Source organism: Heloderma suspectum, chromosome 8 (assembly GCF_057233095.1).
Source record: "Heloderma suspectum isolate Gila_16-S chromosome 8, 16-S_ref, whole genome shotgun sequence".
NCBI lineage: Eukaryota > Metazoa > Chordata > Lepidosauria > Squamata > Helodermatidae > Heloderma > Heloderma suspectum.
In genome coordinates, this window is record NC_139465.1 from 33,904,105 (window position 1) to 33,928,750 (window position 24,646).

The window sequence follows — 24,646 nt, forward strand, 5'->3', positions numbered from 1 at the left end:
AAAAATCCAGTCCCGTCAGTGAGCGGACGATGGAATGAAAGGTGCCTGACAATCCATGACATGCAGACGGAAGGGATTTAACAGAATCTGTACGTCTCTAGAGCCGTGTGGTATTATTATATTACATTTATTTATACCCTGCCTTTTCCCCAGTTGTTGTTGTTGTTCAGTCGTTCAGTCGTGTCCGACTCTTCGTGACCCCATGGACCAAAGCACGCCAGGCCTTCCTGTCCTGCGCTCTCTCCCGGAGAGTGCTCAAGTTCATATTCCGTGATTGCATCCGTGATGCTATCTAGCCATCTCATCCTCTGCTGTCCCCTTCTCCTTTTGCCTTCAGTCTTTCCCAGCATCAGGGTCTTTTCCAGGGAGTTTTCTCCACTCCAGTATTCTTGCCAAGAAAACCCCATGGAACGTATCACAAGGCTTTTCCCCAGTACTGGTAGTTAAAAGATCAGTGGCAAGTGCTGCCTAGTCTAGAGTGAGGAACACACATCTGTGTGCTGAGCCACCAGAGGGCTGTAGGTAAAAGCAGCCTTCCCCAACCTGGTGTCCTCCAGATGTTTTGGCCTACAGTTACCGTCTAACACATCTGGAGGGCAACCCGTTGGGGAAGACTGGGTTAGAGTATTCCCTGGGTAGTAAAGGGCTCCTGGGCTCTGGAAGGACTCTATCCACTCTGGCTGGCCATTGGCTCTCCCTGACCAGGAAAGCTTCTTGTTTAGGATGAAATGACCCGAACAGCCTGAGCAACAACTGTATTCACTGGCGTGTCATTTCCGGCTCTCACTTGGTGGCTACCTGTACACCAGCTCTGACAATAAGGAAGAAAACAGAGAGGCAGGAGGAGGTAAAAACTATGAAAGAGGGAGAGGAGCCAGCCTCAGCTTAGAAGCAGAGATACTAGACTGGATGGTCATTGGATCTAGCAGGGTACTGTAAGCAGGGGCGGGGAACCTGTTGTTCTCCAGATGCTGTTGAACTAGAACACATATCTTCCCTGAGCATTGGCTGTGCTGGCTGTGGCTGGTGGGAGGCGCAGTCCAACAACTCCTGTGAAGTTGCATGTTCCTGAACCCTGTCTTAAAGAGAATTCATAAAGCTAGTCTCTCAATCTGAGCAAAAGAGTCAGGAAAAAAAAAAAAGGCTTGCCTCATCTATATCTGACAACTCCCCCAAAACAGCCAACCTGAAAGATTTGAAAGGTATGTGGGAGAGAAGGTTGCAAGCTCCAGGGGCCTATCCTCAGCGTCTGCCAAAATCTGGACCATGCAGGCTACAACTGGCCTAACAAGGATAAAATCATCTCGGCACAAAATCTCTTTAGCCCCAGATAATCATGTTTAAGATAAATGACCCCTCCCGGGCCATTGCAGTAAAGGACTGGAATTTATAATCTTATTACAGCTCAGTACAGTACAGAGGAGGTCTGTTTTAGTCTTCTTGAGTATTTAAAAAAAAATAATTCCCAAGTGTGGAATGTTAAAATAACATGGAGCTATAAAAATAATGTGGTTGCAAGAGAACTGCACCAGAACTTGGAGAATTAAAATCGCTGTTAGTATATATCAGTCTTCCCCAACCTGGCACCCTCCAGATGTGTTGGACTACAACTCCTATCATCCCCAGCCATCATCAGCAATGGCTGGGGGTGATGGAAGTTGTAGCTTAACACATCTGGAGGGCACCAGGTTGGGAAAGGCTGATCTAAACTTTGATAGTGGGGGAGACCCCCAAGTAAGAAGGAGATGTAGGGCAGTATCCAATGTTAGTGGTACCTAGACCAGAACCACTGAAATGAAAGGGACTTAAGTTAGTCATAACTAACTTAACCCCACTCATTTCAGTAGGTCTACTCTACATAGGACTAACAAAGTACCTGCATACTTTGGAATACTGTGTACAGTTCTGGTTGCCCATTTCCCAAATGATTTAAGTAGCCCAGTCTCTTGCAGCTGAATGAACTAGATACAAATTCATTATACAAAATGTGCTTCAGTGTGCTGGGGATTATCCATTTTAACAAGAATCTGTTAATCTGATTATGTTGTATGCTCATAAGAATGTCACAAGAGAACATCAGAAGAGCGATGTTGGATCAGACCAAGGGTCCATCTAGTCCAGCATTCTGTTCACACAGTGGCCAACCAGCTGCCCATGGGAAACCCAGCAAGACACAAGTGCAACAGCACCACCCTGCCCATGTTCCCCAGCAACTGATGCACATAGGCATAGGACTCTGATACTGGAAATACTATATAGCTATCAGGTCTAGTAGCCATTGATCATCTTCTTCTCCATGAATTTATCTAATCCACTTTTAAAGCCATCCAAACTGGTGTCCATCACTACGTCTTGTTGTAGTGAATTCCATAGTTTAACTATGCTCTGTGTGAAGAAGTCCTTCCTTTTATCTGTCCTGAATCTCTCACTAACCAGCTTCATGGGATGACCCCATTGGGTTCTAGTATTACGGGAGAGGGAGAAAAATGTCACCCTATCCACATTCTCCACACCATGCATAATTCTGTACACCTCTATGATGTTGTGATGACCAATGGTTTTTAGCAAATGCATTTGACTGATTGACTGGAACAGGTGCCAAAAAAAAAGGGGCAACCAAAATGATCGAGAGGTTGAAGCACCTCGCATTCAACAAAAAGCTAAAGCATATGGGACATTTTACAGCATAAGCCTTAGCATGTCTACTCAGAAGTAAGACTCACTATGTTCAATGTGGCTTATTCCTAAGTATGTTTGGATTGGATCACAGCCAAAGTTTAGGAAACAAAAGGTGATGGGAGTACATGATAGAAGTTTATAAAGTTATAGGCTGGGTTTGCACAAAATGGTAAGCCAGAATCGCTGAGAATGCTGGCTTATCAGTAATGAGAAGTCTGTGGGCAACAGCAGGGGAGGACTTTGGTCTTTAGGGTCTGGTTGGGCTTCCTGGAATTGTCTGGATGGATGCTTTGGAAATCCACCAACTTTCTGTATCTTAGCAGTAAATCTGTTGGCATGTCGGTGCCCAGCTAGGCATTAGAGCCGATGAGCGGCCAAAGTCACAAGAACATTAGGCTGAAGGCTCCCACGCTCGCTCTCCGTAGATTAAACTGCTGCGACAGCAACCAAATCCAGCAGCGCCAACCAAAGCCACGATTACCCAAAAAGTGCCTTATGATTATGAGTAATGCAGGAGAACAGGCATTGGAAATGGCTCCTGACATGCCGTTTCTAGACCTCTCATGATAATACTTCCGAGGGCCGATGATGTCTGATAGGAGGAAGAAAGAAAAAGTACCCCATTTCTTCCTAAATGTCATGGACATTCCTGAACCATCCAGTGGAACAATGGGGCCCCTGTGGCACTAAAACACTGTGCTTGTTTCATTCCCATCAATGGAAAATTCTGATTCATTGATAAAAATATTCCAGGCATCTAAGAGCACATTGACTTTCTGCAGAATAAGAAGTGTGGGAAGCCTCAGCCCCAGCCTGGGTTTCGTGGAGACCTGGGCAAAAGTGTATCAGCTGCTAGTTGTTGCTTTCTCCCTGCTTTGCAGTGAACAACTCTCAGGTGTGTGTGTGCGGGGGGGGGGGGGACAGCAAGAATATGCAACCAGTGGTGCAGTGGTAAATGTTGAAGTGCAGGGGCTCTTAATGATCTTTGGGTACCTGCCCAGACCCTAAGATCATCTTCAGGGGTACTCCTCTGGGAGCCCCTGCCAAAGGAAGTGAGGCAGGTGGCTAACAGGAAGAGGGCCTTTTCTGCTGTGGCACCCCGGATGTGGAATGAGCTCCCTAGAGAGGCTTGACTGGCACCTACATTGTACTCCTTTCGGAACCAGGTGAATACCTTTTTATTTCCCTAGCATTTTAGCACTCTAGTCTTTCAGCTCTGCTGTGTCAAATCTGTATTTTAAACCTCTGCGTTGCTGCTAGGTTTTATTCTGGCTGTACTTTTCTATTGTAGTTCTAAGCTTTCATATTTTACATTGTTTTATGCTGTACCTTGTGGTGAATGAATAAGTAAATAAATAATGCCACTCCTCATAGCCACACCCCCAAGGAGAGTCCAAAAAATCAGGCAGGTTTGTTGATCCATATCAAGGAACCAGGACCAGTTCTAACAAATTTTGTCTCCACCAGGGTAATGTCTTTTGTAAAGCTAATTGATTGCCCATTCAAGACTAAGCCACCCCCAAACACTTTGCATTACGATAGGGAAAATATATTATTGCTGGGACAATTCCTTTCATCCCAGCTACTCTGAGGATGGCAGCGAAGTTCTGAGAGTACAGGGGATTTTGAGGAGAGTGGGGCTGGCAGATGGCGCCACCATTCCTGTTAATGAAAAAGTGCTGATACTACATTCCTGGGAGCCCTAGCTCCACTGCTCCACTGTATATAACTCAGACATTTTCCGATTTCCAGTAAACCAGTGTGGTGTAGTGGCTAGAGTATCACACTAGGACTTGGGAGACTTGGGTTCAAACCTCTGCTCAGCCATCATTGATTTTGTAATTATGTACGTTGCTCTGAGAGCTTTGGCTCCAGAGTGACTCGCAAGTGGAATTCACAATAACAACAATGCCAGCCAGGCCTTCTTTGAACAAGGAGATGCTTTCCTTCCCCACACTTCGGTGGGATTTCAGTGGGCCTATCTATCCATTTTGGGTTTCAGTCAGAACCAGCCAGAACTCTAGAGGAGCTATCCAAGGTGCTGAACCCAACCCCCAAAATAGGTTTGGGCTTTTGGAGGTTTGGGCAACCTCCAAAATAGGAAACCCAGAATGGAATCACACCCCCAATGGAATCGGAGCCACCAGCCTCCACTGGCTGTAAGGCATCGGGGAGGGGGTCTGTGTCTTGAACCGGAGCTCCCTGGAGTTGGGCTCCACTGCCTCATCTCCTGCCTCACCAGCCCCATGTTTCCACTTCAGACTGAGCTCTCTGATTCAAAAGCGTCACCTAGCCGGCATTACCACCCTGCCTGACCATTCTGTCAGCTGAACTGAAGGGCCAATCCCACTCCACCAGACCCTATAAAGCTGAAGCTGCTGGAATTCTTGCAAGCAGAACCGAGGTGGGCACAGCTTGCCTGCTCCATGTAGGTCCCCTGCCTCAATGCTGCTCACAGTCCCAACTCACCACCCAAGCAGGGGAGCTCATGTTGGGAGACACAGAAGGGGTAGCAGGTGGCAGAGGCCTCCCTCAAAGATGAGAGAGGCCTGTCAGGCCATTCAGCCTTCCTCCACTGCTAGCTAAATAAAGACCCTGGCAGTTATATCAGTTTGCAGCATCCTTTAAAACAGAGGTGGGCAACTTGTGGCCCTCCAGATGTTTTGGCCTACAACTCCCGTCTGCCCTACTCAACATAGCCAAAATATCTGGAGTGCCACAAACTAAATAAGTGTAAATAAATAAGTTGCCATGTAGCCTAGTGCTGGGCTGAAGTATTTGGCCCACATTTTCTTTTTACTTTGGGGGCGGGAGATGGGGTAGAGAGAAATGCTCCCTCTCCCAAAAAAGGATTGGATTAATCTTCACAGGCAGGTGAAATTTAATAGCCTTCAGATAGGGGATGGACTTGCCTTAAAGAATAGGTGGTTGAGATTTTTGTTTGTTTCTTTCACACACACACACAGCTTTGCCATGGACTGCCTTCAGCAGCCTAGCAGTTTTCCCTTTGTATATAGTGAAAAGATGGCTATCCCAGTTGACCAATTTATTTAAATGTATTGGCCAATGGAGGCAGCCATCTTTTTTCCCAAGAAGACTCTGGGAACAATGCTACTTCATGATGTAGCGTCGTTTCTATGAAGCATTCTGTCCCAAATTACAAAGGGAATGCAACTTCTAAGGACTTCTCAGGGCAGCCAAGGCAAGTTTGAAGTGGCAGCAAAGCGCTGTGGGATGGAGTTTAAACAAAAAAACCTTGGCCACTTTCTGCCCAAGCTCACCCTCAACCCAAATTTCTTTGAATTCTCCCTCCCCCTCAAAAATTGTCAGTTTACACGTGTGCGCGTGCACACACACACACATACCATTTTTTCAGGGAATGAACAGTCCCACAAAAATGAGGAGGATGTTAGTCAACCCAGCCTCAATTTAGCCACATAAATTACAGACCGCTGGTACTTAGTCCAACCCACAAATAAATTAATACTTAGCCTTTAACTTTACTATTATCATCATCATTATCATTCTTATTATTTAATAGATTTATATACCGTTGAACATATGTAAAAAATATCTCTAAGCGGTTTACTTTTTTAATGCAAATAATCCATTGGGAGCTAATCATCAAACTAGACATGATGTTAAGTGCATAAATGTAATTAAAATGTAGGTTTCTAAAAATGGTAAATAGCATCTGCAGGGAGGCTGAACAATGGGACTGTAGGGGGTGGAGACAAAGAGTTTAAGTCTTTCCCCACAATGAAATTCCCCTGCCCTCAGCTCCTATTTGCGTCAGGGGGAAAGTTTCTGTTGTTGCCAATGGATATTTCTGTTCCAATTCAAAAAGCAGCTTCAATGGGGGGGGGGGAGGTTGGTTAGGATCATGGTGAGGGGAGAACAAGCTAAACACTCCTTCCTCAGCCCCTCTGCAAAATTTATTTAGATTAAAACAAAAACAAAACTGCCCACTAATTGCATTAATTCAATCAACATCACATCTAGTTTGGCCCTAAACCAGTTTCAGCCCAAGGAACTAGATTTCCATTGACTGTTTTTGAACTGAAATGTTATTCCCCCAAGAGCTAAAATTAAACTGACATTCACGCAGAAGCATCGATTGCCACCCTATAACTGCAATTTGACTTCCAGTTTCAAGTTCAGCATCAGAAGATGCTCAGAACAGTTGAAGCAGACTACAAAGGGAAAGGCATATGTTTGAACTTGAACTACAGAACTGGGGTGGCAGCTGGGTCAGGATGAGATACGTTTTCCTTTTAGTCAGAACCATTTGCTAATGCTGCAGTCTTCCCTGCACACATTGAGTATCCATTCTCAGCACAAACTTGCTGAGCCCAGTAATCTGATGTGCCATCTTTAAAGCACGTGTGCATGCATTTTAGTGTGTGTTTTCAACGTGTCCCATTTGAGAGCACCTCCTGAGTTCCGAGTTTTTAAAACTTTCATCTTCAGTCACAGAGCTGAGCCAATGTCAGTTTAAGATTATTATATTTTGCCTGTTTCATGGCTGTTGTCCAGAACCCACACATTTAAGATCAGAATTTGGGCCAGCTTCCTCCTTGCCTACATTCCCCCCCCCCCCACATGCAGGATACCTTTCACATGGGGGAGCATTCAAACATTCAACCCTCCTGCCCCACCTGAGGTCTGAAGTGGTACAATCCAGCAACACAGAGCCTTTTTGAAAATATTGAGAGGGCAGAATGGTTCATTTGAGGACCCCTCAAATGGAGGACACTCTGGTAGTTCTCTGTGAGCATACTGATGCCTGTAGGCACTGAGTTGAGAGCCCCGTAGCATATGTCTGACTATGGTTGGGCTGGGTGGCTGCTATTAGCACTGCCTGCAGCTGCAACCATCTTGTGTTTGCTCCCATGACAAAAGGACATGATCACCAGTAGTGTTTGTTCTGTGGGGGGGGGGGGGGTTTCCATCAGGTTTATGGAGCTCAAGGTAGTGGGTTTCTGAAAGAAAAGAGTTGGCAGCAATGCCAATGCTGATGTGGCCTCCTCCATGTGTGAGCCCCCCTCATATGTGAGGCCTGGGGCAATCGCCCCCTGTGCCCCCACACCCCTGCCTTAAAAAGGCCAAAAGATACAGAATCAGTAGCTTTGTGTAATGTGTTTTATCTCTATGGTCTTGCAGATAAATGGAAGGGTGATACAAATAAAGGTGTTTTGAGATATGGCATTGCAAGCTGCATACATTTATACACAGAGATGCAGCAAATTCCAAAGTGGGGGTGTGGCAGGGTTGGACGCTGAATTTTAGCTGTCCACACTCCCTTCTCTGGATGTATTTCAGCCCACACAATCCAGTGTCCAGCCTGATTTTAAACAGATCTGTAATTCCTTCATTCCCTCACTCAGTGTTGCCTTTCCCATGATGCCCACTTCATGCAATTTACTGGAGTTGGCGGGGGCAAGGGGGACACATGACATCATCATGAAGTGACAGCGCTTAGGGCTCAGACCCAGTCCACAGCCAGGAGCTATTTTTCAGATGTCCATTGGACATCTGGGACAATCAATCCAGTGACTTCAGATTAATATTGTATTACATTTGAATGGGTCCACCCATCACTAGCTTATTTTATTTATTAAAATATTTCTGTATCATCATAGATTTTCAAGGTAGCTAACAATCTTTTAAAACAATAGTCAAATCATTAAAAAATGAACACAGAAAATAAAACAGAGTGAAAAAAATAAATAGTAGAAGAGAGTCAAGTCAGCCCCAACAATAAAATCAGATTCCATTAAATGCTAAAGAGGATTAAAAGGTCTCTAAGTTCCACTGAAATGCAGTGGGCATTTGACATATTAACAGATGTAGAATCCTGGTTTATCAGAGCTGGCCTAGGACATTTTGCTGCCTGATGTGAAGGAGAACTTGGCGCTTCCTCTCATACCACGTACAAAAGTGGACTGGACCTGCAGTTGGGGATAGTGCAGGAGTCTGGCTGGGGCTTGAGGTCAACAATTTCTCGCCAGCTCGGCCCCCTGGACACCAGTCTGTGGATTCCCGCACTTGCCCAACTTGTCATGCACCAAGTCAGGCAAGCGTGGGGATCCCCACTTGTCTGCAAGCTGCCATTTTGTGTAAAAATGGAGGCTCAGCGATTTACAGAAATTCTCTTTGCATAAGTAGCTCCATTTACGCAAAGCTACAGGTGTAAATGGTGTAATTAGGCCATTTACGCCTGTAATTTTGCATAAATGAAGCTATTTATGGCTGCCATTTTATGCAAATGGCAATTTCCAAAAATAGCTGAGCCTCCATGTTTACGCAAAATGGTGGCTTATGGGATGGAGGGATGCCATGCGCTGAGCACCGGTGGACCATCCAGCGGCTCACACAGTGCACCAAATAGGGTCGGGCGGCTGGCAGGGGGCTGGCGAGCGGTGGGCAAGGTGGACTCCTGTGAGTTTGCCCATCCCTAGCTGCAGTTGAATCCTTCTTCAACACTGTCAATGGGACAGCCTCTTCTACCACACCTGAAGGCAGCAGGCTAGCTCAGGGAGCACAGGGCAGATGGAGCGGCCCAAAGCTCTCCTCCAACACCTTCCAGCCACCTCCCAGCATTTGCTGCCTGAAGTGCCTCATTCTGCCTAAGTGTAGGGCCAGTTCTGTGGTTTAGCATCAAGCATGCTGGTATATGCTTCCTGAGTGCTCCCATTTGGCTCCTCCCACTAGAGGGGGTGGCTAGAGTAACCAGGAACTCACCAGGAGCAAAAAAAAAAAAATAGTGTTACATCTGAACCAGGGCTTCTAGTTTGTCACTCCCTTAACAAAGCAGAGTCTGAAGCCAGGATTTGATGTTTCCTTAAAATTCCTGGCTTTCTGGGGAGTAACAAGCCAGGATTCAGGTTTGGACATAATGCTAAGCTTTCTCTTGCTGGTGATTTCCTGGTTAGTGAAGTTACTCTCCCTGGAACCAAGTGGGAGCAATTGGTGAGCATGTACTAGCACACTCGCTTGTAAATGGTAAGCCTGGATTCTCCAGAATTCTGGCTTACCATTTTATAGAAATGTGGCCATTGCTACTCACTGCAGGCTGGAAGGCTCTAAAGTGCCCCCTTATCACCCATGTGCTTTTTAATAACTGCTAATGCCAATTCAGGCAGTAGGAGAAAATTGAGTAAGATATTGGAAAATTATTGACCAGGTTCCAGTCAACTGGAATGCATCATAAGTTAACCCTTTGCTGTGCTTAATTTCTGTTAACTAAGCTTGATTAAAACCTATGGCTTAAATATTCTTCTGTAATTTAGCCTTTCTCAATGTTGGGTCTCCAGATGTTGGACTACAACTCTCATCATCCCTGAACATGTACCTTGCTTTCTTGGCATGATGAGAATTGTAGTCCAGCAATATCTGGGGATCCAATGTTTTGAAAGGCTGTGTAAATAAGCCAGAGTGAAATTGGGTTGGAGGGAGTATAGACTAGCACTTTCTTTAATGGAGGACCTCTGTGCAAGAGAGTGATCACCTTGAAAGCAAAAGTGCTTTCATTGTTCAAGTCTGAGTCTTAACAGCCTCTCTGGAGAGCAGAATTGAATTTCTACTCTAAACTTGAGCCTGAGAATTGGTTTTGGGTCCTAGAATCCTAGAATCCTAGAATAGTAGGGTTGGAAGGGGCCTACAAGACCATCGAGTCCAACCTCCTGCTCAGTGCAGGAGTCCAAGTCAGAGCAGGAAGCATTTAAAAAATATCTTGACCCGGTTTGCATGATCCCTGCAGCCCACCATGGTTTATTAGCCATGCTGCATGGCAGCACCTACAGGCATCAAGTTGACAATCCAACCCCCGCTGCCATGACTTCTTGTTACGTGCAAACCTGGAGAGGGTGGGGTGTTGGGGTGATTGACAAGCCACCCAGAACCCATGGACAGTTTTAGGGTTGTGGGTGGCTTGTCAACCACCCCAACAACCCACCCTCACCAGGTTTACACGTAACAAGAAGCTATGCCGCACCTCCACCACGCCCCGAATATTCAAAATGGCAGCTGCTGCCACTATGTGAAGCCCCGTGGGGAAATTCACTCAGGGTGGCTTCTGGTTACATGCAAACTGGGCCATTGGCTTAGATCCAAAGAGAAGTTTGGCTAATGAAGTTAGTGGAAGGGAAGTTTCCCATCCCCTTCTCCCCGCGCAGCCTTCTATGTCCCCCATAAAAGCATCTCTGGAGAGTCGGGGGAGTCAACCCAAACATGTGAGTTGGGGCATGGTGGCTGCTAGGGAAACAGAGAATTATCTCACCAGATTTTTAGTGTCTTCCCCCTCTACCAGCAGCCACTTGCACCCAAACCCAGATTTCTCAGAAGGCCCTCCCAACCCTCTGGAGAGGCCTGGGTGGGGGTGCTGATGGCTCCAGGGAATGGGAAACTTTCCTTTCATGAACTTCCTTAAGTTCACTTATCTTAGGATCCAAGTCATTGTGTTTGGTTTCTGTGACACACGATCTGAAGGCTTGGGGTTCAAGCCTTGTGTCAGCCAAATTTGGATGTTCTTAAGTCTGTCTGTCTGTCTGTCTGTCTCTCTCTCTCTCTCTCTCTCTCTCTCTCTCCTTTAATTTCCAAAGTGTGAAATGGGAACAATAATGAACTACTAAACAGAATTGTTGTGAGCAAAATTATTGTGATGCCCTTTAAAATGTATGTCAAATTCTTTGTATAATGATGATTATGAAAATTATTGCCAGCTGGGACAAAATCTGGAGATTTTAAAGATAGAAGTTATTGCGAAGTCCCCGCAGAGAAGGCTAGTTCAATCTGGGTATACCCTGGACAGAAGCAGGTGTGTAAAAAGGATGTGTGAGTGTCATTGAAAATAGCAGCCCCACATCTCTTTCTTCCTAGGAACCCTAGGTGTCAAGTCCTGACTTCCCAGCACCAAGACTCAGGTTTCAGTAAGGCTTTTATTGCAGTAATTCCAGTAACTGGCTTTGAGCTTTTACAGTCCAAGTATAAATCAGCAGAGAACAGATTACAATGTAGTTCCTGAATCAGGTTCAGTCTCTGGGTTTCCCAACCACAGACCCAACCAGACTCCGGTTCAGAATACAGAATAAATCCAAACAAGTTCATAGTTCCAACAAAGAATCAAGACAAGGAAGCTTTTCAGGTTAGAAAGACATTGTACCCAGCAGCTTCTACTTCCTGTAGCTCTTGTTTAAATACAGAGGAGCGGCCGCTAAAGGTCACTGTCTGACATTCGATTCTGGCAAGGAAACCAAGCTTGCAATCATGTGCTATGCCTCACTGGATGCCTCTGTTCCACCCTCTTGAGTTGATGACGCAACGTAGGACACACCCCAGAACCCTTGTCCCCTACAGAGTCCTCCCCTTGCTGCCCCATTCCCATAGAAGACATCCCTGGTTGAGAAGCAGGGACCTCCATCAAGATAATTCTCCAAGCTGTGGAAGATAGGCCATATCAGCATCCTGAGTCTCACCCCTTCCTAGCTCGAAAGCAGGTGTGAAGTCTGATGGAACTGAATTCTCAGGAGTCCATGGCTGAGCCTGGCTCCAGAGCATCCCTCCCTGACTCAGAACTGGTGTCACAGGCTATGGGACAAGCTCTGACACTACAAAATAAAACTATGTAACATTTTGTCATCATGCTTCCCGTTGTCCCCTGCCCTTCCCCAAAATGGCAGCCAACAAAATGGTGAAGGTGGAGGAACCTGAAGAATGATGACATTCCATTGTACGTCTATCAAGTAGATGTTACAGTCGGGGCCAGAAATATTGGAACAAGGATAACTGTTTTGGCAGTTGGCCTCTGTACACCACCACATTGACATTGAAAGGAAACACACCCAGATGGGAGTGAAGTCATGACTTTCAGCTGTAATTCAAGGGGTTTGACAAAAGTGGGGCACTAACCATTCAGGAAGTACAGCCAGTGGCATACACACACCCCTATCGTTGGTGGCTCATAAGCAATGGAACGAATGGCTGACAAGCAGCTGCATGGCCAGGTGTGGCCTGTTTCCTGGGTACCCCATGACCAATCAAGCAGATAAAAGGCCTGGAGGTGGTTCTGAGTGTTACATTTGCATTTGGTAGCTGTTCACTGGAACTCCCAACATGAGGTCCAAAGAGGTGCCCATGCGAGTGAAGGAGGCCATCATTAGGCTGAGGAAACAACATAAACCCATCAGAGAGATAGCAAAAACAGTGGGAGTGGCCAATACAACAGTCTGGAACGTCCTGAAAAAGAAGGAATTAACTGGCAAGCTCAGCAACAGCAAAAGGCCTGGAAGACTACGGAAGACAACTAAAGTGGATGACCACAGAATTCTGCTCATGGTGAAGAGGAACCCTTTCACAACATCTAGCCAGGTCAAGAACGCTCTTGAAGAGGTAGGCATGTCATTGTCAACATCAACAATCAAGAGATGGCTTTATGAATGTAAATACAGAGGCTTCACAACAAGGTGCAAACCACTAGTAACACTCAAGAACAGACAGGCCAGATTAGCCTTTGCCAGAAAACACCTAAAAAAGCCTGCCCAGTTCTGGAATAAGATTCTTTGGACTGATGAAACCAAGTCCATGGTAACTTCTACCAGAATGATGGGAAGAGAAACGTATAGAGAAGGAAAGGAACAGCTCATGATCCAAAGCATACCACATCATCTGTCCAACGTGGTGGAGGCAGTGTTATGGCATGGATATGTATGGCTGCCAATGGAACCGGGTCACTGGTGTTTATTGATCACCTGACTGCTGACAAAAGCAGCAGGATGAATTCTGAAGTGTATAGGGCTATACTTCCTGCTCAGATTCAGCCGAATGCTGCCAAACCGATAGGACGCCGCTTCATATTGCAGATGGATAATGACCCAAAACATACAGTAAAAGCTACCCAAGAGTTTCTCAAGGCAAAGAAGTGGGATGTTCTTCAATGGCCAAGTCAATCACCTGATCCACCCAATAGAGCATGCTTTTCACTTACTGAAGACAAGACTGAAGGCAGAAAGACCCACAAACAAGCAGCAGCTGAAGGCAGCTGCAGTAAAGGCCTGGCAAAGCATCTCGAAGGAGGAAACTCCGCATTTGGTCATGTCCATGGGTTCCAGACTTCAGGCAGTCATTGACTGCAAAGGATTTTCATCCAAGTATTAAAGGCGATCCTTAAGTTTGAAATGATGTTGGTTTGTTCCATTACTTATGAGCCACCAACGATGGGTGTGTGTATATGCCACTGGCTGTACTTCCTGAATGGTTAGTGCCCCACTTTTGTCAAACCCCTTGAATTACAGCTGAAAGTCCTGACTTCGCTCCCATCTGGGTGTGTTACCTTTCAACTTCAATGTGGTGGTGTACAGAGGCCAACTGCCAAAACAGTTATCCTTGTTCCAATATTTCTGGCCCTGACTGTATATAGGGCATAGCGGGAGAAAGAAATACAGGGGTACTGTTCTGAATATGTGCCTCTTCTAATGTGTTGATCTGCCAACTCACCTCATAAAGGGTCACACATCAATTGAGGTCTCTGCTATCAAATGATACATTTTTTCACTTAATACTTACTAGGCCCAATTTAGCAGTAGCTGAGCTCCTGAAGAGGAAAGAAATGGCAGATCTCTTCAAAATATTCCCTCCATTTAAAAACAACTATATGTTCTACTACAAATTCTGTGCAATTTTTACATTCTAGAAAATATATTCTGATGACTACAGTTAATTCCAGTGCATATTTAGGATCTCCTTGGCACATAAATTGGCATGTGCAAGATGGACTCATTTCTAACAATACTTTCTTTCTCTTGCTCTTTGCTGTGTTGCCTGCTTAGGTTATAGACATAGACATAGAATCATTGGGTGGGAAGGGGCCTACAAGACCATCGAGTCCAACCCCCTGCTCAATGCAGGAAGCCTGATTTCCAGGCGGTCTCCCATCAAAGTACTAACCAGGGCTGACCCTGCTTAGCTTCCAAGATCAGATGAGATATTGTGCAATGACATATTGCTGACCTTGCTTCAAGTTACTCTTAAGTATGATTATAACGAAACCACTAATAGAACAGTGTCCTATTGTTACAGTCGACAGAGGGGTCACACTCCAAAAACTATATCCAATTTTCCTTTTACATAGACAGATGGCTTATCTAGTTAAGAAGACTGCATTTATTCCAAGAAGCAATCATGGATATTTGCGTTAAAATTATCCGAATTGTTGAGTGGACTGTATCAGCATGGTTTTCATTCATGATACATTATAAGTGTCAAGGTGAAGCTAGGAATATTTCAATAGCCACCTAAAGTCTGGCAGTCATAACTTGATTATGAATGGGAAAGAAATGTGATTCCAACATGGGACAGGAAAGTGTTGAAGCAATGCTTCAATCCGTCATGTGGACTGTGTATAACATAGGAAGCTGCCTTACATCGTCTACCCTGAATGTCAGCAGCTTTCTGTGGTCTCAGAGGATGTTTCCTATTAACTACTACCTGATGCTTTTTAAGTGGAGATGCCAAGGATTGGTCCTGGGAACTTGGATCTGGGACCATGTTCATGCAAAGCATGTGCTCTACCACTGATCTCTCCCTGATCTCTCATTGTTCCTGCTGTAGCCTCGACCTATGGCAGGATGGATGGAATGCCACCTCAGACTCAAAGCTTTCAATTTATTTTGTTTTGTTACTTATATCCCTCCTTTCAGGATACAAATCCTTCCAAGGTGGATTACAAGTAGCATCAAAATATGTTTTCTAAAACTGCAGTGAACAATATCAACAACAAAAAACAAGTCATCAGGATCCTATGGGGGGGGGGAAAGAGACAATCTAGATGGCCCTATGGGGGAAAGGGACAGTCTAGATGCTGTACAGGGGAAAGGGATGGTCTAGATGGCCCTATGGGGGAAAGGGACAGTCTAGATGCTCTATGGGGGAAAGGGACAGTCTAGATGGCCCTATAGGGGAAAATCTAGCTGGATGAAGCACCTGGTGGTAACTTTGCCTCCCTCCCTCTGTCTCCTTTCTGATCCTTTCTGGTTATGTAAGTTAAATCATGAATGAACAGAATATCGGATGGCAGACCTGATTTGTCTGAAGAGCTAATATCCTGGTGCATTTGCAGGGACAAGCTGTTGCCCAGCTCTGCTCAACGGTCCCCAATGTTACCATCTTTGGAACAGCTTCCTCCTTCAAGCACGAGGCAATCAAAGACTCGGTAAACCACCTCTTTGACAGAAATGCAGATTACGTCCAAGAAGTTAAAAAGTAAGAGTTAATTTTTTCTTTTACTTGTTGAAGGTGACTGTAAAAGCTAGCAAGGGGCTAACAAAAATGTGAGTTAAAGCTATTTTCAAGTTGTGATTGTTACTGTCCTATGATGTAGGCTTAATACATAATTATAGGTGGAAGGGTTTACAATCTCTTCCCCCAAATAGTTGTTCATGTCTCCTTAGGTAGCCCTCTTTTTCAGTGTGAGAGTAGTGAATCTTCATACAGAACATAGTTAAACTATGGAATTTGCTATCACAAGATGTAGTGATGGCCACCAATTTGGATGGCTGTAAAAGGGAATTCGACAAATTAATGGAGTATAAGGCTATCAATGGCTACTAGTCCTGATGGCTATGTGCTACCTTCAGTATGCCTATGTACATGAGTTGCTGGGGAACATGGGCAGGAGGGTGTTGCTGCACTAATGTTCTGCTTGTGGGTTTCCTATGGGCAGCAGGTTGGCCACTGTGTGAACAGAATGCTGGACTAGATGGACCTTTGTTCTGATCCAGCAGGGCTCTTCTTACGTTCCTATGTTCTTAATCTATACAAAACAAAGTCTACAAAAGGGACCCACAACAAAATGTTACATTGTGGAGTGCTTCTGTTCAGGGTTCCAGACAATGAGCTATGTCCTCTTCCAGAATACTCTATTCCCTCTCTCCCCTTCCAAGTTTTCCTCCCCTCCTCAACAGTAAGCATTCGATGTCCACTGAACATGCACTATCTTCATTGGGATATACCCCCCCCATTATCCCCCCCCCAAAAAAAAACACCACATTGTACTTCTGCTACCTTGGGGTTATTTATTTATTCATTCATTCATTCATTCATTCATTTATTATTACATTTATATACTGCCCCATAGCCAAAGCTCTCTGGGCGGTTCACAGAAGTTAAAACATTAAAATAGAGTATACAAAGTTTAAAAAACACTGACATAAAAGCATACGGACAATATATACAAACAACATGTATCTAAAAACAACTTTGAACTAAAAATATATATTTTTTTAAAAAACCAACAATAAAACAGCACAGTTTAAAACAACAAAGCTTAAAAACAGTATACAAAAGTCAGCCAAAAGAACAAGAGTTCTATAAAGAAAATATCTACCGGAATAATACAGTCTTTAACCTCCCATATGGGCAGTTTCTAATGCAACTGCTCCAGTGAAAAGGATTTTCAGCAGGAAACCCTATGTCATCCATCCAGTTGAGGGGCAGAGGATACTCATAGAGAGTTGTCATCCAGAGTTTCCATAAGGCAGCATAAAGATCAAGAGCTGACCTTTTAAGACAGTGAAATGGGACCCCTTCTAACTGGATGAACTATTGTTTGAACTTGGTTCCCCCAAGGCTGCTGATACTTCCCTCTTGTGTGTCGATGGTGGTATTTTGGCGTCATATGGATCCACCCTTGGGCAATGTGTCAATATAAGTATATATAGGATGCCAAAATTCTTCATTGGTGATTTAGGGTGAGTTTACACACTACACCCTTTATCATTCCCCAACTAACTTGGACACTTGCTCAGAAAAACACAGGGCCGATCCACATTGTGCCCGCCATCACAATGAAGTTGGCCTACTCTCGGGTTAAATGCATTCACATTAAAATGTGATTATCCACACTCACCCTGTTTCCCCATTCCAGAACTTCATCGAATGCGCAAGCACGGCTCACACTCAAGCGCTGTGCTGTTTTCCTGCTCTTAAAGGGGGCGGCTCTCATTGGAGGAGCAGAAACTGTTCGTGTTTCTGCTGATTCCCCGCCCACCATCCCTCTCTTCCTCTATCCCTGTGTGTGTGTAGGGATGGTGCGAGCATCCTATTGGGGCTCGAAGCCCGGCAAGGAGTTGCCAATACGCACCCCCCCCGACACCAGTTCCCTCGGCAAGAAGAGGGGAAGAAGGCAGCACCTCTCAGCCTCCCCCCATCATTGCTACAGCAGCAGTGGCATGGGAGAGGCTGGTCGTTAACTTTTCCTGGCCTTAGGGGAAACAACCAGTTTGTCCCTTGCCACCACCACTGTAGCAGGTGGGGGTGGAGGAAAGAAGGAGGCACCTATCCCCTTCTCCCCCTGCACTTGCTGCAGGCTGGGGAAAGAGGTTGGGGGGTGTCTCCTGATGCTCTTTCCCCCGCGCCAGCCCTTTGCAGCTGGCGCAAGGAAGAGGGGCAGCAGCGAAAGCACCCAGCGCTCAGGTTGGGGGTGGCTGCTAGCATCTTCGAAGCTTCAACGCAGCTTCAAAGACCACCCTGTTTTTGTCTGCTGCTCATGAGATGACATTGCATAGGTTCCTCAGCACTCAAAGGTTTATCACTAACAAGGAACGGCTGGAAGTGCATGTTCTTGCGTGATCTCAGAAGCTCAGCAGGGTTGGCCCTGTTCAGTACTTGGATGGGCGACCGCCTGGGAATCAGGTTTCCTGCACTGAGCAGGGGGTTGTCCTAACCCTTCAAATGACACTACGTTTTACCTCCTTCTATCCCTTGCTTTGGCTTTTTTTTAAAAAAATAAGGATTACAACTGAGTGCCCTTACACATACTGCCTTCCCCCCACATTCTCCCAGTAGCTTAACTTGTGCTGTAATGTTTTCTCGTGGCCCCAATCCTGGGCACATACTTACTTGGGAGTAAGACACATTGAACTCAATGGAACTTACCACTGATTAGACATAAGATCATCCTGTAAGTATGCAAGCCTTGAGTAAGCCCCATTGAGCCCCATAGGGTGCTCTGTAACAAAAGAGGACATTGCTTCTGAGCTTGGTGGTGTGGGGGATCAGATGTGTCTCCCATCATTGCAGGGAGGCATTTTACCCTCTTCTCCCTCCGATTGAGAAATGCAGAGGCAGGAGATGCTCAGGTCGGGGGGGGGGGGGCTGCTTGCATCTTCGAAGACTACCCAGTGAAAAAATTTACACTTGTGTGTGGAGAAATCAGGCTGGAGAAACCACTATTCTTCGAAGATTTGAAGATCTGAAGATTTGAAGATAATGCCGTAATTTAAAAAAAAAATCACTTGCAAGGTGGTCTTATGTCTACTCAGTAGTAAGTTCCATTGAGTTCAATGTGGCTTACTCCCAAGTATGTGAGTGCCCAGGATTGGGGCCATGAGAAAACATCACAGCACAAGTGAAGCTACCGGGAGAATGGGGGGGGGGAGGCAGCATGTGTAAACGCACTCAGTTGTGATCCTGAGTGAGAGGAGATTGTGCTCTTAGTTTCTTTCATGAACATCAAGACTCCATGTGGAGAACAAATAGATGTTGTGAACTGGCTCTAAGAGGATGGTATCTACACCAACGGTTTGTTGGGTTTTTGTTTTGTTTTTTGCTTCCTTTGATCAGTTTCTTAGAGAACCAGTTAGTCATCAAGATTTTACAAGAGAAAGCTCATCAAAAGAGGATATTATTAGCTTACGCTCCTCGGCAATTGCCCGGGGCACAGGTAAAAAGGATTACATCAATGAGCTCGCTTCAACCGAGTGAGTCAAAAAGAATGGGAAAATCCATTTGACACTGGTTTAAATGAAATCAGTACCTCAGTTGAGATAAGTGGGCATGAGCTCATGTTTCTCCCTATAGTTTTCTCAGGACAAGCCTGAACAACTGGTTGTCGTGTCTTCTAGAAAGAGCATAGACTGTATCAGCCAATCACAGTTAGTGTGCTTTACGTGGTGACAAGTGGAATCTGCAACAAAATGTTGCCGTTCAGAATGGTGCTGTTCAGTATTCCTGCCAGTTCATTCCATTTCCCTTCCTATCTGGTTTTCTCTCCTCACCCCTTCAATAATCATCCAGTACTCTATGACTACTGAGCTGCAATGCTCAGTTCTCATTGAGCTTGCTCAGTTCTCATTGAGCTACCCTTACAATCTCCCCACTCCAAAGATGTACTTCTGAAACTTTGGGGTACCTCTGAACCTACTGATAACTCCCCCTTGTGTGTGTGTGGGGGGCTACATAAGCAACAGCACTCACAAGCTGAACATCAGAAACAGAAGGAATTATGAGATGTCACAGTACATGTAATAGCAGTGCTGGGTCCAGGTTTTTGAGGGCCCAGGTTTCAGGAATGAATCTGAGTGTGTGGAGATGTCTAGCAGCTCTGACTCCAGTTCAGAATGGGAACAGCCAGAGCAGGGGGGGGGAATCCTCCCTAGTGAGCCCAGATATGGCAAGACTTTGTTCCCAAGACCCTGACACACAGATGGCCCAGCCTAAGCGGCTCCCCCTTTTCTCCACCATGAAAACCCAGGGTTCGGGGGGGGGGAGAGCGAGGGGGGTGACCTGAGGGATGCTAGGTTCCATCACAGAGCGAAGAAGGAAAAGTGAGAGGCAGTGCTCAGATGCTCCACCAGGTTGGCCTCTCGTGGAAACCAACGTAGGAGGGAGCCACCCTAAGGGAGAGGCATCCCTGCAAAGCATGTCTGGCCATGATGTTCATGCCCAGACTTCTGGCAGCTTCTCTAACTTCCACTTCATCTCCTCTATTGATATTTGTAGATGTGTGGATTGGCTGTTTCATTGCAGCCTGAGAGTTTCCTAGAATCTGCATTTGTAAAGAAGCTAGTTGTTAACTAATAAAGTAGTGTAGCTTGAAGTCTTGTTCCCTGGAGTGTATTGATTGTGAAGGGAGAGGACCAAGGAAACATGACAGCAAGTTTCAGTGATGAAGAGGAGGAGAAAGTTCAGGGGGGCCTTGTCAGTGGGCCCCTACTGGGGTGAGGTCCCTCAGCAGGTGCCCAATCATGCCTACCCTTGACAACAGTCCTGTTTAATAGCAAATATTATGTTAATGTAATTGCATAATAGTATGAATCGACATGCACATACGAATATGGCTATCTGGGGAACCCTGAAGGGCCAGGTTTGGACCCCAGACTGGCTCAATTTGGCCCTGGGGCCTGAGGTTCTGCACCTCTGATCTACAAGCACTAAAGACAGTTCCTACAATGTCTGGGAAAATAAAAAAGGTCTCCATCTGGTGCAAAAATACTATAATGTAGACCTCAGGTGAGCCTCTCTAGTGAGGGCATTCCAGATGCGGTGCCACCACTGAAAAGACTCTCTCTTGTAGCCAGCTGCCTCACCTTATTTGGCAGGGGCATGTGGAGTACTTCTTCAAATGATGAGCTTAGGGTCCAGGTAGATCAATACAGGAGGAGACATTCCTTCAGGTAACCTGGCCCCAAGTTGTCTAGAGCTTTAAAGGATTTTCCGCTGTTTCAATGGCAGCACGAGTGTTTTGGTTCTCCTGCTGTTGAATTTTTTAATATATAATTTCATTGGGGGTTTTTTAACCCATATTTATTTTTATTGACTTGTTTAAATATGTTTCAAATGTAATTTGTTGAATTGTTAGCTGTAGGGGCTAAAGATGCAGAATATCACTGAATTTTATAAACACGGCATCATAGCTTTGTCATTGCCTTGTCATATCTTAATAATAGTAGGCAATTTGCACTTTTTGTAATATTACATATTTTTCTGCATCTCCTGTCTAGGGCAGTTTTTCTGGTTTTGGAAGAAAAAAAATACACACATTATCCAGGCCACAAAGTTTAGCCTCTGTTGTGACTGTAATTGCTATTAGCCAATTTAAGACAGTATCATCGTCATGAGATAAATGCTGCTCACGCAGATTAGAAATGGCTCGCCAAACCTTATTCCCTAGGGTACAATTATCCATAATAACTGCACCAATGGTTTTCATAATTGTTTAATTAAAGTAAGCTATTAATTTTTTTTAGTTTTTTTTTTTTTTTACAACTGCTATGGTCAGTGATGTGAGTGCATTGTATAATTACAGGGTGCAATCAAACCTGGCCTAATGCCAGGATTTCACAGGTTTGGTTAGTATAAAGAATTATAAAATTAGGAACCACTATTTAGGGGAGCGGAAGGGGAATCAAGTTTGTTACAAGTATTTATTTATTTGTTTACAATATTTATATACTGCTCCACATCAGAAGATTTCGGACAGGTTAACAAAAAAGATAAAAGAATATAACACCAGGTTAAAACAGGTAAAACATTTTTTAAAGAGACAAATTCCAGTAACGTCAAATTTAATAAACCACAGCTGGTCACACAAGGAAGCCCTGTTGAAATAACAATGTCTCCAGCAGGCGTCAGAAGGAACACAATGTTGGCACCTGCCTGACCTCCAAAGGCAGGGAATTCCACAGGAAGGGGGCCACCACACTGAAGGCTCTTTTCCTGGTAGATTCCAACAGGGCTATGGGTTGGTTTATTAAATTCAACTTTATTGGAATTCATCTCTTTAAAAAATGTTCTAACTGTTTTAACCTGGTGTTTTATTCTTTGGGTCCAGTATTTGTATCTTGCCTTCCTACAGATAAGGGTCTCTAAGACAGCTCACAATGGGCCCGTTTGCACAATCACAGAGGAGGAAATAACCCATGGTGCTTATTTCTCCCACTGCATGTGCCAGTCGCTTGCTGCGGGGATTTGCGTAATTATCCTCACTGATGTGGCTTGCTGTGTCATCCTGTCAGGGCTCTCCTTATGACCTGGCCCCCCTGAGCAACTCCTTCAGGATCTCTTGCCCCCTTAAGAGTCCCACCTTCCTTCTTTTGCCTTCCCCTTTCCAGTAACATGGGGTTTAGGCTGTAGGAGTGTTGTGATTAAAACCCTAGACACAGGGTTAACCACAACAGTTTACTGGTAAATTAAAGCAAGCAAATCACAACTAAAAGTATTTACACAATAGAGCTGAGTGATACAAAAAGCCTTAAGAGAAAATGTGTTTAGACTTCTCTAGGCTGCTTCTTTCTGCTCCCTCTTCAGGCTCTGGACTCTCTGACTCTTACTGGCTTCTCTCACTCTCTTTTTACACCCTCCTCCCTCAAAACCGAAAGTACTGCCTCAACCCTGAAGAAATGAAACTTAACTGGGGAAAGAAAACTGAAACTGAACCAGGGAAATGAAACTGCTCCTGTCAGAAATAACCCCTCCCAACAAAACAAAAACAAAAACTCTCCGCCTGAACTTTTTTCCCTTTGTCTCTGCAGGCCTCAAACCTTCACATATGCAAACCTGGCCAGGGTGACTTGTGGCCATGATTAACAAGCCACCCAGAACCCACGGGCTGTTTTAGGGTTCTAGGTGGGTTATTAACTACAGCAACAAGCTACACTTGTCAGGTTCTGTATTGCCCCTGAAGTGGGCTTCGAACTCTTAATTTAGAGGTGCCAAGATAGTGATGAATCAGATCCAGGTTTACTTAAAAGCACACAGGCATACCCAATGGTTGGATCAGACAGCTTCTCTGAACCCAGAGCCATGGGGTACAATGGGTTTTAAACCATACATATTAGCAGTAAGGCAGCATAACAGCAGCAAGCATTCCCCCTAGCATTCATTCCCAGATTAGACTCACAGTGCTTGGTTCTCAGCACAGCCACCCGTAGCTTTAACGTAAACAAACTTCACTTCCTAGGCACATCTTGATTAGATACTCTACTCATTAGTATGGAAAGTGCTAGGGTGCGCTATTGGCCCTTTGACTCATCTTCACATGCTTAGAGGCTTACTAGCAAGGGAATTGCACTAATAATGAACTTAAGCAAGGTATTATGGATCTCTAGGGCCCTCTAACACTACAGGTGACTTGGTTATGCTCCTGGGGCCAATACAGGTTCACATGCTACAACAAGGCATGCCAGCAAGGGTAATTATGCATGAATTATGACCCGGTATGCAACCAGCTGGACTATAAGGAAGGCTGAGCGCCGAAGAATTGATGCTTTTGAACTGTGGTTCTGGAGAAGACTCTTAGGAGTCCCCTGGACTGCAAGGAGGTCAAATCGGTCAATCCTAAAGGAAATCAGCCCTGACTGTTCATTGGAAGGACAGATACTGAAGCTGAAGCTCAAATATTTTGGCCACCTAATGCGAAAAGAAAACTCACTGGAAAAGACCCTGATGCTGGGAAAGATTGAAGGCAAAAGGAGAAGGGGACGGCAGAGGATGAGATGGCTAGATAGCATCACCGATGCAATGAATATGAACTTGAGCACGCTCTGGGAGAGAGTGGAGGACAGGAAGGCCTGGCATGCTATGGTCCATGGGGTCATGAAGAGTCGGACACGACTTAATGACTGAACAACAACAACAACAACAACAATGCAACCAGCATACGCAGCAGGAGAAATAAGCCACTGTGGCTTATTTCCCCATCCATGATCATGCAAACCTGGTCAATGAGTCATTAAAAGGATAAAATGGACTAGCCCACCCTTTCACTGAAGGTTCCTTCAAACATGATTACCAGCTCTCATCTGGTATACTCTTCCTTTTACACATTACCAAAAAAGAAAGAAAGAAAAAAAGAAAGAAAGAAAGAAAAGCATCATCAAAACAAAAGAGGACAAAAGTGGGTCAGACTTGCATAAAATTTGCATATATTCATTTTATAGATGCAAATTTAATTGTAATAGAAATGCAGAACATCTCACCAGAGTGGAGAAGACTGCAACCTAGTGACCACTGTGTTTCTGCTCAATCTGCTGTCCAGGTGCTACCTGTTGATGGGCGACTTCAAGACCACTGGTGCCCCCCTTTCTTCAGGTTCTCTCTCTTTAAACTAGACCTGGAGAAGACACCTTTTTAAATAAACGATGCCTTCAAATACAGGACTATCCCTTGGTAGTCCTTCAAATAGAGAACTATC

At 45.0% G+C, this 24,646-nt stretch overlaps 1 protein-coding gene across 1 annotated transcript in view; it reads left to right on the forward strand.

The window, feature by feature from the left end:
* VAT1L (vesicle amine transport 1 like) overlaps positions 1-24,646 on the forward strand; it is a 95,647-nt gene that overhangs the window by 23,883 nt on the left and 47,118 nt on the right. Inside the window, exon 4 of the mRNA XM_084812442.1 lies at positions 15,794-15,936. Coding sequence (XP_084668568.1) covers positions 15,794-15,936 — 143 coding nt within the window. The remainder of the gene's footprint in view (positions 1-15,793; positions 15,937-24,646) is intronic.